Genomic DNA, 17,345 nt, shown 5'->3' on the forward strand with positions numbered 1-17,345 from the left:
ACAATGTATAACCATATCTGTGCAGTTCTGCCACACTGGTAGCTGATAGAAATCAGGAAGTGAAGAAAACTGGCCTCTGTGCCAATCCACATTGTCTCCTGCTCCCACTGCTCTTCCACCTTAGGAGACAAATCTTCCATGCCTCTGTCTCACATTGTGTGTGTTTACTGAGCACAGGCTGATGATGCAGACAGGGGGCAGGGCGTGATGTCACAGAAGGCTTGGCTGGATCTCCCAATCCCCTGAGTAATTCACCATCTCTTACCAGCTAGAAGCAGGTGCTGCAACTTCGCTGATCATAATATGTGCGTGGAGATGAAAAGAAAAAAAATTATTCCAATAAAAATAAATCATTCCAAGATCATCGTTACAGGTAGAGAATACAGCGTGCTGTGTGGGTGGGACTACAATAAAATTATGTTCTGCAACAGCTTTGGGCAGGGAATGGGCAGGGTGGAGGACTGTGATGAACAGCTGAGGGAAAGCAATGCATTCTGGTACCTGTAGTGCTGTGTACAAAGGCTCAACCAGGAAGTACAGCCACACAAAACAGAACAATCCCCCCCCCCCCCCCCCCCAAGGCAAATTTTTAGTATTAGGATTTTTAGTATTTTCAAAACTGGGATAGATAGGTAAGTAATACTATTTTCTTCTGCAGAAGTTTTTTTTTACCTCTACCTAGAGTTCCCCTTTAAGTATTTTCAATGATTTGTCATAACTTTTTTTTTTAAACATTTATTAACTATGTTGTTTTTTTTAGGCTTATTTAATAGCTACAGACTTGTGAACAGTAGTCAGGACTGCTCTGGGAGAGTGGAGGTCTTATATAATGGACAATGGATGGCAGTGTGCAGATCACATTGGACTCTACAAGCAGCTAATGTACTCTGTAAGCAAATGAAATGTGGAGTTGCTGCTTCTGTACCAGATGGAGGCCATTTTGGACAATATAATGTAACTACCACATACAGATTCCATTGTACAGGTGGAGAATACCATCTGGGGGACTGTAATATAACTGCACTTGGAAATAGTAATTGTCCATCCTGGGATACTGCTGGGGTTATATGTACAGGTAAGAGTAATTCTGAATTGCTTTAAAACTATAAAGTATATTATTATTTTACACTTGCTACTTAACTGGGGCTCTTTTGGCCTAAAAGATTGATGCCGAGCTAAAAATTTAAGGAACGGGTCATTATTCAGTTTCTTTTCAATTTTATTGTCAAGGCCCTGGGGGGAAAAAGAGACAGGACAAATGGTCATTAAACCTAGTACCCCCCCACACTGTCCCTGTTTACTTGCAGAGCAGGTCCTAACCAACCGTCTACAACTGGGTGACAATCCCTGTTCTGAAATAAGTGCAAGAACACAGGACAAATAATAATAATAATAATAATAATAATAATAAATGTATTTGTATAGCGCCAACAGATTCCGCAGCGCTTTTTTTCTATGCATACAGTACAGAGGTTCATAATACACAAATCATGGATGGACAAAATACAAACAAAAAGACAGGGCACAGAATAAAATGGTTAGACCGGCTGGGTCAGCAACAGAGAATTAACAAGGTACAGTGATGGCAGACAAAGACGTAATTACAAAGAACGGGCAGAGGTCAGAACTGAGAAGGCAGCAAGGTTCAAAGACAGAAAGGGGATGAGTAATCATAAACAGACTAAATGTCAGAACACCAGAAAACAATGAATGCAGGACAAACTGCTGGATCAAAATGAACAGAGCTATGCTGGACAAAGCTATAAAGAGAAATGGACATGAGGAAGGGAGAACCCTATAAGGGTAACTAAGTCCCGGACTAAAAGCTAATAGGTCCAGGCAGAGAAGCACAGACCAATGGGAAGAGGGGTAGAGACCTGCCCATCAAAGCACAGCAGATGCAATAAGAAACTAGGTAAAAAGCAAGGTAAGCGCAGGGAGAACTGAAACACATGGAACACACAACTGAAGCAAAGAAAAATGCAGGGAACTCTGAGAAACCTGGAGTAAAAAATTAAGGCCAACAACGTAATCTCTGCAACAGAGGTCGTAACTTCACCCTCAAGGAGGTCACTAATATTTTATTAGGCATGGACATGACACTCACATTTTGAGAGCCATAACTAATTTTTCCATGTACAGAGGCATTTAGGGCTTTTTTTGTACAGTAATATTTGCACTTTGTAGTGACAACCCCTCCCCCTTTAAATTTAAAAACATGTGTGTAACTGGGGGTATAGTCTTGTTTATAATGTAATAAAAATATTATGTTACCCGAACGTTCGGTATTTGATTAGCAGGGGCTGCTGAAGTTGGATAAAGCTCTAAGGTTGTCTGGAAAACATGGATACAGCCAATGACTATATCCATGATTTCCACATAGCCTTAGGGCTTTATCCAACTTCAGCAGCCACCGCTAATCAAATGCCGAAAGTTCGGGTTCGCATCGACTCGAGCATGCTCCAGGTTCGCTCATATCTAGTTACCAGTAGAGATGAGTGAACGTACAGTAACTTTGGGTCCAATCATTGAATCCTGCTGACTGAAGAAGATAGAAGGCGGCCTGGAAAACATGGATACAGCCATAGGTACTGTAAGTTTGGACATCTCTTATAACCAGTATTCTTCTAATCAAGACAATCACAATATATATATATATATATATATATATATATATATATATATATATATACATATACACACACACACACACACAGTGGTGCCTTGGATTACGAGCATAATTTGTTTCGGGGCAGTGCTTGTAATCCAAATCCACTCTTAAACCAAAGCAAATTTTCCCCTAAGAAATTGTTGAAATGCAGACAATTGGTTCCACCCCCCCAAAAAAAATAATGATTTTATATTCTGAATAACATGTCAAACAAATTAAACAAACATTTATTAGCAGCTGAATATGTGATATTATAAGTTACTGTACAGTATAGCCATCAGCATGTGGAGTATAATGTATAGCAGTTTGTAAATACAGGATGAAACTGCAGATCCCTATGATGCAGTAGCATAGTACAACAGGCTAGAATAGAGAAGCAGGGCTGCTGTCAGAGGTCTGTGTGGTCATATGACAGCAATGGGGAAGGGGCGTGTATTCAGCATGGACCAATCAGGACTGACAGAGACTGCAGGGAGCATGAAGGAATGAGCAGGACATATTTGGGCACAGTATAGCGGCACTCTGTCCAAGGAGAGAGGGGTTACAGCTATGGAGAGATTACCTCCACAGTCCTGTCCCCTGATGTAGCCCCAGCCTGAAGTGGACCTGCTGTGATTTGGAAGGTGAGGGAGACTTCCTGGGTTAGAGTACAGAGCTGTAGACCCCGCTATGCAGACAATGCCCCCCCTCCACTCGCGCTCCCACCCAGTACAGTGAGCTTTTAAACCAAAGCAATGCTCTTAAACCAAGTCACAATTTTGAAAAACTGTGAGCTCCTAAACCAAAATGCTCTTAAACCAAGTTACTCTTAAACCAAGGTATCACTATATAAATAATATTTTTCCCTCTAGTTCTAAAAATTGGGGATAAAGTCACCTTGTTCTGACCCTTAGAAAGTTCTTATAAAGTTTAAATTTTTATGTCTATAAGACTGTTAAGAGGCTTAGGGGAAGATTGATTAAACTGGTGTAAAGGTAGAATTGTCTTAGTTGCCCCTAGCAACCAATCAGATTCCACCTTTCATTTTCTAAAGAGTCTGTGATAAATGAAAAGTGGAATCTGATTGGTTGTTAGGGGCAACTAAGACAATTCTACTTTTACACCAGTTTGATAAATCTCCCCCTTAGTGTTTGCGCCATGACCAGTAGTTTTTATAGTTACCATTAGAGATGAGCGAATCACTCGGAAATTCGTTTAGCAAAGTTCGCAAATATTCGTGAATTGCATACAAACAAATTTCATCAAAAATGGTGTCAAGCGTACATGTTCGTAAATGTTCATATTTCCTACAAACATGCTGCTAATTGTCTGTGTTCGCTGATACAGTTTGTTTGATGATCGGAATGGTTATAACAATCATTTTTAAACAAGCAAACGTTAATCTCATGATGTACGCAACTGCGTAATTTTCACAACTGCGTAATTTTCACAATAGCCTATTGTTCGCAACTGTGTAAGTGTATAGCTACTATGTGCATTCTCTATTGCGGCCACCATGTTTAGCAAATTTGCAAAGCGAATCTGGCAAATTTGCAAATCGCAGTGAGGCGAAATGAGCGCCTGATTCGCTGCTAATCGGAATTAGCCAGATTCGCTTTGCTCATCTCTATTTACCATTTTGGTATAGATGGGATGCTTGATCACTTTTTATTGAATTTTATTTTAAAAGCTATGTTTATCCAACGTTTTGATATAAAATTTCAGCCTTATTATGCAAATTACAGCTGTATTTTCATAATACAGACATATTTTTGCTTCAAAATGAGAGCCATCCAAAAATATGATCAAAGTGTGGGCAATTCTGCATGCAACAGAACCAAATATGTTTATTTTTTGTTTGTTTTAAAAACAGGAAAAGAAGGGTGATTTAAACTATTAAGGGATGCATTCATGTATAATAATAAAAACAGTATTGCAGGAAAAAGGAGATCAGCTCACCCCTTAGCAAGTAGTAGCTGGCATGCGCCTTGGCGCAGTTTTAGAAGTTTTTATTATTTTTTATGTACCCAATAAAGCCTTGAAATAATTTTAAGGAGCTGTGGAACTTCTAATTGTTTGAATAATAATAAAAAAAATGTTTAAAAATTTTATTATTATACATTTCTGTAGCCAACCAAGGGAAAGTCTATGAGCAATACCCTAAATGCTTATAGAGATCAATGCAGTAAATCCATGATCCATGATCTCAGCGCTCAATTGCTTCAGCCTGCTTGAGAAAGGCTGGAACAATTGCAGAGCCAGGCAGACCCAGGAGGCTGATCGTTGTCTCTATTCCGCGGAGCGATAATTGGCCGATTTGGCTGATTATCGCTCCGTGGAATAGGCCCCTAACCATTATAACTTGAAGATAACATGATATCCTAAATCCAGTACCTTCTTCCCAGTAGAATGACACTTTCCAGGTGAACAAATAGTCAGATCCTCCACTCCAAACCCTGGGTATATTCAGGCTCAGATCCAAGATAGGCAAGATAAAAATAGATGGAACTATAAAAATTTATTAAAACAACGACACAACGCGTTTCGAAGTCGTGCTGACTTCTTTCTCAAGTGTGACACTTGAGAAAGAAGTCAGCACGACTTCGAAACGCGTTGTGTCGTTGTTTTAATACATTTTTATAGTTCCATCTACTTTTATCTTGCCTATCTTGGATCTGCGCCTGAATATACCCAGGGTTTGGAGTGGAGGATCTGACTATTTGTATACCGGTTTGGTCTCTGGGAGTGGCTGCGGTCCACACACATGCGTTACTGAGTGTTGTGCCTTCCATATGCACAACCATTACAGGTGAGAGACTCCAATTACTCGCCTGTTTTTTTGCATATTTGCCATCAGACTTCACACTATGGAGCGCTGTCCACACTTCTCTTTTCTACTTTCCAGGTGAGTCCTGGCTTGACAAGGAAAGTGATAACACCTCTACAATTTTAGTACTAGGCCTAACACCAAGCCTAAGTCCTAAACAAGTCACAGTTTCCAGTAGTTCCCCATCAAGGGAGAAATTTACTACAGTGGCACCTGGAGCAGTTTTGAAAAAAATTGCAATTGTTTGTCAATGTGGATGGTTTATGCACCCAGCTCAAGGACAAACAGGAGGGCAAGACAAGGCACAGTGGGTAATGTTCTGCTTCTGCACTCAAGTTATCATAATTTACACATGCCAGCAGCCCCAAGCTGGTGCAGAATTCAGAGGCTGGTGCATGGTATCCTGAAATTTATTAAGAGGTGTGTGGTGTCCCGGTACGGGTGGTCCACTAAGTTTTATGTCACCTGGGTAAAGGTAACTTTGTCAGGTGTCACACTATGGGATGACAAAGACTTGGTGTCTCACTTTCCCCTGTTTGTAAGTGCACAGCTGCAAGATATAGGACTAACTATGTCTTAGTTATGCTCACTGCTAATCACAGATGCAGATACCTCACACAGCTGATCGCACTTTTTCCCCTCTTTTTCCTTTACACAGCCCCACCAATAAGAGGTTAGACCCGGTCACCCCTATATAAGGTCAGTTAGTTCCTAGTGAGAGGTCTTTCTAGTTATCTGCAGGGAAGGAGATACAAAGATTTGCTGCAGTTTCCAGCCAGGCTTAGGACTGGGCTCTGGAGGTCTAAATTAGTTGGTCTTCTACGTATGGGGCTTCTAATCGTGGGTACGAGTATTCTCTTGAGCACACTAAGTATCCTTTCAACACAATCCCAACAGAGTACATTCTACCTTAAACAAGGCCCCAAGATGGTCCCTTACACCTAGACTCAGTCAAGCTACACATTTTTCAAGCTTTTTCTATCAGCTAACATCTAAAGGCACTACCTCAAGCACTTCAGTCACCTACACCTGCACCTAGTAAGCTAACCTGTTTGATTTGTGTATTGCACTGAAGACTACAGCAAAGTCTCAATTTGGTTAAAGGAGAAGTCTGACGAAATTTTTTATACAAATTACCAATATACACTTATAACGGGAAATGCACATAAAGTTCCCCCCCCCCCCCCCCTGCACTTACTACTGCATGAAGGCTTCACTTCCTGGATAAAATGGTGATGTCACTTCCTGGATAAAATGGCGATGTAACGACCCGACTGGAGGGACACTGAACATCCCCCTGCCATCATCCTCTCCAACAGCCACAGCCCGCACAGCTTTGGGAGTCAAGTTGTGACATCACCATTTTATCTAGGACATGCCATCACCATTTTATCCAGGAAGTGACATCACCATGTTATCCAGGAAGTGACATCACCATGTTATCCAGGAAGTGAAGACTGCACACAGTAGTAAATGCAGGGAAAAAAAGCACTATGAGAAAAAAAAAGAGGGAAAGGCTGCAAGATACATATAGAGTGGTATGGGGAAGGGGGATTTTTTAGAATATTTTTTTTTGCTATCCGGATAGCCCCTGTCAATAGGTTCATACTGTCCTATCTAAGGGTAGCATAAAACTAATAGAGAAGCTGAACAGAATAATGTATCACTTAAATTGGTGTTTGCAGATGATCCAGAGATGTCATCCTAAATAACATGGACAATAAGTAGTCCTCTCCATTATGTGCATAAGCGCAGTAGTCCTGGATATTCATGAGAAGCAGAAAACTTTTCCCACCAGTTGCTGATTGGTAGTTATCTATCCATGCTGTGTAAAGGCAGTCAACTGTCAATCAGCAGCTGGAGGGCGGGGGAGCAATGTGGCGAGACTCCTATTCTCCTGCATATTAGGAGAACAACTAAACAGAATGATACAAGTAATACACCAATCTGTCATTTAGGCACCGTGAACCTAGTGACAGATGTCCTTTAAAGGGGTTGGCCACTTTATAGTAAAATAGGTCAGTACAAAGAATTAGTAAGTGTGAAAGAGACAATGTGGAATCAGCTCACCCTCTCAGCGAGATGCATGTGCTTTAAACTTTCTCCAGGTGAGGAGCACGTAGAGTAATATGGGGGGCCGTCATCCGTTCAGAATCCAAAAGAAAGTAAAGGCTCTCAGCTCCATAAAACGTAGTACTTTTATTTCAAATGCATCTTAAAAGCATCGGCGCTGCTATGCTTTTATTGTTTGTTATTTTAAGGTGCATTTGAAATGAAAGTACTACGTTTTATGGAGCTGAGAGCCTTTACTTTCTATTAGTAAGTGTGCTCAATGTATATACTGACAGTAGAGATAAGCGTTACTCGGACGAGCATCTCGCGATACTCGAGGAAATCTCATCATCCGTTTCCTGTAAGTTTGGGCGCTTTTTCGCAGCCAATAAACATGCAGGAGACACTTTCGTACATCCTGTGATGATGTGGGACCCATTCATGTTGATAGAAGCGATTGGTTGGCCAGATCAGATGACCCTGCCATATAAAACTCGGCGCCGGCAGTGCTGGCTTCAGACGCATGCTGTGAGAGATCAGGGACAGAGCTGCTGCTGGTCAGGGAGAGTGTCAGTGTAGGATTTAGCGTTCCAGTAGGCAGGGTGTATACTAGCAATACAAACAAACAGCCCTTATCAGGGCTTAAAAGCTTTTGTTAATACTATTACTACAGACTGCTGGCTGGGAGTTACAGTGCTGCTACCGCGATTTAACCAACACACTGTGGTGACCGGCTGCTGGCAGAAAGGGGGCATTAGGTGGTGCATACACACCCCTAAGAAGTGCTCAGTGTACTCCTTTTTGATTTTGGGGCTGGTGGTCCTGGTGTACTGCACTGTATAGCTGGGATTTGTAGTGCATCCTGCATAGAACTTACTTCACTGCTCATTGTATTGGGGTGACAAAATGTGTACAGTTGTTGCCCATACCAGATAGCACTGTAAAGCCCCCCCTAAACTAGTGTGTACTGCACTGTATAGCTGGAATATGTAGTGCATCCTGCATAGAACTTACTCTTACTGCTCATTGTATTGGGGTGACAAAATGTATACAGTTGTTGCCCATACCAGATAGCACCATCAAGCCCCCCCCCCTAAACTATTGTGTACTGCGCTGTATAGCTGGGATTTGTAGTGCATCCTGCATAGAACTTACTTCACTGCTCATTGTATTGGGGTGACAAAATGTGTACAGTTCTGGCCTAATTTTTGGGAGGCTCACTTGCTTCCTCACTCACTTGTAATGGTTCTCTGTGTGTTCAAGGCCCTGCACTGTCTGACCTACTTTGGGGGAGCTTCACTAGCTTCCTCACTCACTTGTAATGGTTCTCTGTGTGCTGAATGCCATGCTGTGTCTGGCCTAGTTTTGGGGAGCCTCACTAGCTTCCTCACTCACTTGTAATGGCTCTCTGTGTGTTCAAGGCCCTGCAGTGTCTGTCCTAGTTTTGGGGAGCCTCACTAGGTTTGCCTGCCCTTGCCTACTTTTTTGCTGGGCCTTAACTGGCATCCATGTTGACTACTGCTGGGCCTTTATTGACATCCATGTTGACTACTGCTGGACCTGGCTACCGCTTCTACATTGTTCACTCTGTCCTCACCGCTATGCTGTTTCAGGCTGATTTTTTGGGTGGTTCATGATAAGCTACCTCTGTTTTAATGGTCCCCTGTGTTCTCACTGCCATGCTGTGTCAGGCTGAGTTTTTGGGTGGTCCCTATGCCTACCTCTGTTTTAACCAGGCTGTTGCACAGAATTAGGCATAATGGTGCCATAAGGCAGCCTCCGAGGCATGCATACATGCTGCCCCTGCTGTTTCCTGTCCATTTCCATTGTGTTTCCATCAATTTCTGAGGTTGACAGGTTTTCACACGACCTTCTCTCTACCGAACTTGAGTCCCCTCAAAAAATGCTTGAGTCTCCCATTGACTTCAATGGGGTTTGTTACTCGAAACGAGCACTTGAGTATCGGGAAATACTCGGCTCGAGTAACGAGTACCCGAGCATTTTAGTACTCGCTCATCACTAACTGACAGCAGTTACCTGATTAAGCCATGATTAAGGGTGTGTAGTCATCAGAAACACGTAGGAGTCACAGCCTGGAGGTCGTTATTGATGTCCTGTTTTTATTTTCTGGGTCATTGGAAATAAAGGTCAAGTTTGGTTTAACGTTCACATGGCTGATTCCTGTTTATAGCCGCCAACAAGACACAGCTTTTGTTTTGCACATCCCGATGGTGAACAGAGGGAGAATTCACCATCTGTTCTCCCTATAAATGCTATGGACACACTGGCCAGAGTTAGCCCGAATAAAAGAGAAATAAAAAAAATTACCCAGCCCAGTCCCCTTGTTGCTTCCATGCAGTTTCCATTAAGCTTTGGTAGATCCCACAATCATTTCTCTTCTTTTTGCTTTTGAGATATGCTCTTGGGAGCCTTAACCAAACACTGGCCACAGCGGTGTTCTGTTTGGGCCATTTATTGTCTGGGTAGGCAGATCATGCACTGTATGTTAAAAGAAGATACAAAATTGAGGGGTCAGGGCTATGTAAGTATGTTCAATCCCCACTACCCCTACTTTTTAAACATCTGGAATAGCATTATCAAAATTAATAATTAAATAAATACACATGTATAACTACATTTTATAACCACAGGTAAAGAGGAGACAGGGAGGTTGATGGATGGAGAAGATCATTGTGCAGGAAGACTGGAGATTCTCACTAATAGTACATGGAGCAGAGCTGTCAGTGACCAATGGGGAATCAATGAGACTCAGGTTGTCTGCAGAGAATTACATTGTGGTCATGCGGTTGATACATTTATTATCACATCACCAACAACTAATAATAGTCATGTGTATCTGAGGGGAATTTGTCAGGGGAATGAGAGCCAACTGAAGGAGTGTTCTGTTACTGGAGAATCTGATATAAAGACACATGGAGATACAGGAAATATAGAAGTCATCTGCTCAGGTATATTCTGTCTATTATATTATCATGGTTAGATATTGCGATTATATGTATCAGTTTATAAGTTTCTCCTACTATAGAGAGTAAACGCATAAGACTGGTAAATGGATCGGCCCAATGTGCTGGAAGAGTGGAGATTTATCATGCAGGAAGATGGGGGACTATCTGTGATGACTCCTGGGATAAAGCAGATGCAGATGTGGTCTGTAAGCAGCTGGGTTGTGGTTTCGCTGTCACAGCTACAACAGAAGCCTATTATGGGAGAGGAACTGGGGACATCTGGATGGATGATGTACAATGTAGAGGAAATGAAACCCACATCTGGGACTGTCCTTCAAAGCAGCTCGGAGACCATAACTGTGGTCATAAAGAAGATGCAGGTGTAATATGCTCAGGTAAGAGAGTTTTATTTATTTTTTTTAATGACTTTCCAACACCCTGTTTGTGGTTGCCAAAGGTGATCAGGAAGTTGAAAACATCTGAAGTGTGTTTAATTCCCATTGGCTACAATAGGATTTATTTAACCCTTTGAGGACCACGTCCAAAATGACCCAGTGGACCGCGCAAATTTTTATTTTTGCGTTTTAGTTCCCCCCCCCCCCCTCCTTCCAGGAGGGCCATAATGTACTATACGGTAAAAGTGACATGATACCAAAATTCTATAGGTCAGTCAGAACATATCCATATGCAGATTTACACAGATTCTCTCTCTCTCTCTCTCTCTCTCTCTCTATATATATATATATATATATATAAATTATCTTTATTTTTTTTGTGTGTGTGTGTGTGACTTTTATAACAGTTTAAATTTTTCACCTACGGGCTGTATGGGGTGTAATTTTTTTCTCTAGTTTTTAATAATACCACATTTTGATCACTTTTTATTATTTTTTTTTATATATAATGTAACAAAAATCCTGGCGCTTTTTCCCCTCTTTTTGTTTACGCCGTTCACGATGATGATTGTTATATTTTATTAGATCAGACAATTACACATGTTACGGTATATAATATTTTTATTTATTTATTTATTTAATTATTTATTTTATATGTTTTATTTATATAATCGGAAAGGGGGGTGATTTTAACTTTTATTGAGGGAGTGGCTTTGGAGTATTTATAATTTTTTAACACATTTTAAAGGGTAACTCCAGATAAGAAAGACTATTTTCTATTAAAAGTACATTAAAAGTTATATAGATGTGTCTATACAATGTATCACTGTATCTGTACGGCTCTGTCACACTGGTAGCTGATAGAAATCCAGGAAGTGAAAAAAATGTCCCCTGTGCCAATTCTTATTGTTTCCTGCTCCTTCTGCTCTCCCCCCTAGGAGACAAATATTCCAGACCTCTGTCTCACATTGTGTGTGTTTGCTGATGATGCAGACAGGGGGCAGGGCGTTATGTCACAGGAGGCTTGGCTGGATAACCCAATCCCCTGAGTGATTCACCATCTCTAACCGGCCAGAAGAAGCTGCTGCACTAATTTTACTGATTGTAATGGGTGGGGGCTTTGATCATCACATGAGGGAAAACATTGCATTCTGGGAAATGCCAAACCAGGAAGAACAGAAACACAAAACAGAGCAAACCCCCCAAACAAATGGATTTTTGGTAGTTTCAAAACTGGGATAGACAGGTAAGTATTGCGTTAAGCTTCTGCAGAAGTTTAATTTTTTTAACCTCTACCTGGAGTTTCCCTTTAACCCCTTAAGGACAGAGCCTGAAATGGCCTTAAGGACAGAGACAAATTTTATGAAAATGACCAGTGTCACTTTATTCATTAATAACTTCGGGATGCTTTTACCTATCCGGCTGATTCTGAGATTGTTTTCTCGTGACATATTGTACTTTACATTTCTGGTAAAATGGAGTCGATACTCATAACAAATCTTTATGAAAAACACCAAAATAACGTGAAAAATTGTGAAAAAATGCATTTTTCCAACTTTTAAACCTTTCTGCTTATACAGAAAATGGTTATGCCACATAAATTATATATTAAATAGCATTAGCAACATGTCTACTTTATGTTGGCGGCATTTATTAAACTATATTTCATTTTTTTTAGACAATAGGAAGCTTAAAACATTAGCAGCAATTTTCCAAATTTTCTGTTAAATTTCAAAATCAGATATTTTTAGGGACCTGTTCAGGTGCAAGGTGTATTTGAGGGGCCTGTATGTTAGAAAGCCACACAAAGCACCCCATTTCAGAAACTGCACCTCCCAAACTCTGCAAAAGCACATCCAGAAAGTTTTTTTAACCCTTTAGGGGAGTCACAGAAATAAAAGCTACGTGTGTAAGAAATTTGAAAATTTTTATTTTCTGTGCAGAGATTTTATTGTAATCCAATATCTTTCATAATGATAAACCTTTTAGCAGAGAAATGCACCCCAATATTGATTGCCCTGTTTCTGCAGTTTATAGAAATACCCAATATGTGGCCCTATTGCGCTATTTGACGCAACCACAAGCCTCAGATATAAGGGAGCGCCTAGTGAATTTCAACGCCTTCATTATATTTGGTCATTTTTGACCGTACCACTTCAGGTTGGCAGGCTCTGGGGTGTCAAAACCTAAAAAACACCCCTAAAGGGATGCATTTTAGAAAACTGCACCCCTCAAGGAATGTAACAAGGGGTGCGGGGAGCATTTGGACCCCACAGGTGCTTCACAGATTTTTAGAACAATGTGGTGTAAAAAAGGAAAAATTCTATTTTTTACACTAACATGTTGTTCTAGCATTCATTTTTCATTTTTACAAGGGGATAAAAGAAAAAAAAAAAACACCAAACATGTAGCGCAGTTTCTCCCGAGTACAGAAATACCCCACATGTGGACATAAAGTGCGAAGCGGGCGCAGGACGAGCCTCCAAAGGGAAGAAGCGCCAATTGGCCTTTGCAAGCTGGATTTTACTGGAATGGATTTCAAGGGTCAAAAAGAAAGTGAACCTAAAACGTGAAGGGTAATTTCCCCTGAGTACGAAAATACCCCACATGTGGATATAATGTGCCATATGGGCAGAGGGCAAGCCACCAAAGGGACAGAGCACCATTTAGAGGCTGGAATGAAGGATGGAGGCCATGTCGCAATTAAAAAGCTCCTGTGACCACATTCTGGAAACTACACCCCATAAGGAATCCAACAAGGGGTACAGTGAGCATATGGACCCCACTGATAACGGGCACATAAGTGGAACATGTGCCATGAAAAAAAAATACAATTTTTTAATTTTCACGGCCCAAATGTGGCCGTCGCTAGGGGGCCATATCCCCACTGCCCCCCTTGTTAGATTCCTTATGGGGTGTAGTTTCCATAATGGGGTCACTTGTGGGGGGTTTCTACTGTCCTGGCCGCACAGAGGCTTTGTAATTGCATCATGGTATCCTCTAATGGGAATGGCGGCCATATCTACTTAGCTGGGGAAAAGGGACAATTATTAATTTATTTGGGGGTATTAGGCCAATTATTAGTTTATAAGGTTGAAAAGGACAGGAGTCCATCAAATTCAACCTGTGTTGATCCAGAGGAAGGCAAAAAACCCTTGGGCAGACGACAGTAGCCTCATCACTGGGAAAAAAATTCCTTCCCGACTCCAAAATGGAAATCAGAATAATCCATGGATCAACGTGACCACAGAAATAGGAAGAGGGACAGAATTTAGATAATGTAGAACCCCAATGACGTGTGGTGCGCCTTGAAGCTATCCAGTATGCAGAGGCCGGGGGGATCAGGACAGGTGTCACACTGGAAAATGGTGTCCTTCCTTACCCCCTTTTACGCCACACTCTGCACTTCTTCTGGGGTCTCCCTTTCTCCAGTGTGGGGGACGTCACCTGGAAAATGTTGCCCTGGTGCGATATGCGGTCCTTCATATCCAGAAGCGATGGGTCCGCTCCATGGCTGCTAAATATTAGGGCTCTATTACTGCTTCTGATATTTTCGGATCGTGCTGCAAGCTACAGTAGCTCGGGCAGCGACGGACCAGAAGAGAGGGTGTTGGTATAAAAGTTATCCCCGTACGGGTGGTGGTGACCTTTATCCAGCAGTGGGAAGATCAGTTCGCGAATGATCTCCCCACTAACTCGGAGGATGCAGGGGGGAGGGGGGAGGCATCTGGGGGCTGGTTTTGGGTGTCCCTTCCTTCATACACTCTAACGGTACGTGCACACTGCGGAATGGCGAAGGATAACCCTTTGTGCATTCCGCAGCTGGCACCCGCCGGCGGACTGATGGAGGCACGCATCTCCGCTCGTGTCACACTCCATTATATGCACGGGCAGATTCTGCCCTCTGTCCAAAGAATGAACGTGTTCATTCTTTGGACGGACAACGGAATCTGCCCGTGCATAGAATGGAGTCTATGACACGGGTGGAGACGCGCGCCTCCATCAGTCTGCCGGCGGGTGCCAGCTGCGGAATGCACAAAGGGTTATCCTTCGCCATTCCGCAGTGTGCACGTACCCTGGATCTGTAAGTGTATCCTGAGGTACACTTACAGAGTTTGGAGAATTTAACGCCATACCGTCATCTCTTATTGGGACGGTACTGGCGGGAAAGATGTGTCTGGGGGGCAGCGTACGCTACGCTACCCCCCAGACACGTCACTGGATGATGAGGATGATGAGGATGAATGGAGGAAAGAAGGATCCCCCCATTCATCCTCACTGGCTGTTTCAGTGTCGGAGGCAATAATAACATATGTGTCTGACGCTGAAAACACCCTGGGGGCCATCTTTATACGGGGATTAGTATTTGGGGTATGTAAATGTGTAGTGGTGTAGTGTAAAACTTTATTCCATGTAGTGTGGTGTAGTGTAGTGTTTTTTACGTGTTTTTTTGACAGTAAGAAAAAATATCCCTATGCCAAGAAAGGAGCTGCTGATAAATGCCCTCTCTCAATCATGCCCCAAAACACACAGGGTATCAACCTGCACAGCAGCTTCACACATACACTTTCACTGTGTAAGTAGTGTACAGCAATGTAAGTAGTGTACAGCACATTGCAATGTGAAAGCTGCAGAATGGCTGTCCCTGACTGGGGGGAGAGGGGAGGGAGGGGGGGTCACCTGTAGCCGATAAGATGCAGGGAGAGGAGGAAAGAGAAACAGATAAGACTCCTTCACACACTGACTTCGTCGCTGGGTTTCAGAGGGGGGAGGGGGTGGGGGTCCTGTAGCTGACAGATTGCTGGAAGACAGTCTCGGAGGACAAAGATTCAGATTCAGTGACTGACTTTATGGCTGCTGCACAAGGTCAGATGGCTTGCAGTGGCTCAGCCAATCGGAGCTGAACAAGCTGAGTCACCTGACAAGGCAGGGGAGGGGGAGGCTGGTGTAACGGGACCTAGACCAGCCCTCCTCCTGATGACGACATCGTCACAAGATGGAGCTGAGAGAGCAGCCTGGTGTCGACAGTAATTAGGTATGTATGAGTTTCCTACACTTCCGGGAGGGGGGGTCAAGGGGGGTGTGGGGGGGGGGGGGGGGGTAAGGAAGGGGGGCAGATAGGTGATTGAAGCACATTACAAAGTTTTATAACTTTGTAATGTGTTTCAATTAGAGATGAGTGAACCGGGTTCTGGGGCTGCTGAACTTGGATAAAGCTCTAAGGTTGTCTGGAAAAATGGATACAGCCAATGACTTTATCCATGTTTTCCACATAGCCTCAGGGCTTTATCCAACTTCAGCAGCCACTGCTAATCAAATGCCGAAAGTTCGGGTTCGGATCGACTCGAGCATGCTCCAGGTTCGCTCATCTCTAGTTTCAATAAATGGGAAAAAAAAAGGTTTTTCACAGAAGTTGGGGGACTTTTACCTGCAATCATTAAATTGCAAACACTGTACAATGCTATGCCATAGGCATAGCATTGATCAGTGTTAAAGGCGCTCTGCTGATTGAGCCTATCTGTGTCAGACTCAAGCAACAGAACACCGATCGGACCACACGGAGGCAGGTAAGAGACCTCCGTCTGTCCGGTAAAACGATCGGGGGTCCCAGGGGGTAAGTGACTGCGGGGGTCCCAGGGGTAAGTGACTGCAGGGGTCCCGATCGGTAAGTGACAGGGGACAGCCCCTGTCACTTACACTTAAATGCCGCAATCACGGTGTTTAAGTGGTTAATGACATGCTATCGATGCAGCCTGGCTTTAACGGTGAGGGCCCGGCTGCTGAATGCATCTGGTCCACACCTCCTATGAAGCTTCATTGCACAGGACGTGCCGGTACACCCAGTGTCGTCTGGGGACAGGCACCCATGGCGTACCGGTATGTCCTAAGTCGTCTAGGGGTTAAAGGGATATGACAGCTACATGTAAAAATCAGGGCAGGCATAATGAAGAAGTTATACTTACCCTTCCCTGTGCCCCTGCAGCTGCATCGCCACCACTCACTGTGAACATCTGGTCTCCTGTTTCTCCACCTTTCTGTATTGTCGCAGATTTATTTTTATTTTTTTCAGACACTTCCAATTTTTATTCTTTTTTTTTTTTTTTAACCCCAATAACTTTCTACTTTCCTTTTTTTCCGGACTAAATAAACAAATCTTTTACGCTGTAATCTGTATTTTGTTTGGTGCCATTTTTGTGTGTAATTTTTATTAGGAAAGAGCTTTTTATATTTTTATATCTTTTTCTTTTTTAAGTCCATTTAGGGAACTTTTTTAACCAATCATTTGATTACTTATCGCTAACTAACATTTAATGCAGTGCTATTGCATTGCTTAGTTAGATCAGCACATAGCTAATACAGTATTGCCAGACCCCTGTCTGTCATAGTGATCAATCGTTACCCTACATCCTTATTGCGGGGGTGCTGATTGGTTAATTGCATTTAAAACAGGTAAA

The 17,345-nt window shown here is 42.6% G+C and overlaps 1 protein-coding gene across 1 annotated transcript in view; it reads left to right on the plus strand.

The window, feature by feature from the left end:
- LOC138770478 (antigen WC1.1-like) overlaps positions 1-17,345 on the plus strand; it is an 85,764-nt gene that overhangs the window by 62,630 nt on the left and 5,789 nt on the right. Inside the window, exons 6-8 of the mRNA XM_069949585.1 lie at positions 761-1,081; positions 10,187-10,498; positions 10,576-10,890. Coding sequence (XP_069805686.1) covers positions 761-1,081; positions 10,187-10,498; positions 10,576-10,890 — 948 coding nt within the window. The remainder of the gene's footprint in view (positions 1-760; positions 1,082-10,186; positions 10,499-10,575; positions 10,891-17,345) is intronic.

The sequence above is a fragment of the Dendropsophus ebraccatus genome, chromosome 13 (genome assembly GCF_027789765.1).
Source record: "Dendropsophus ebraccatus isolate aDenEbr1 chromosome 13, aDenEbr1.pat, whole genome shotgun sequence".
NCBI lineage: Eukaryota > Metazoa > Chordata > Amphibia > Anura > Hylidae > Dendropsophus > Dendropsophus ebraccatus.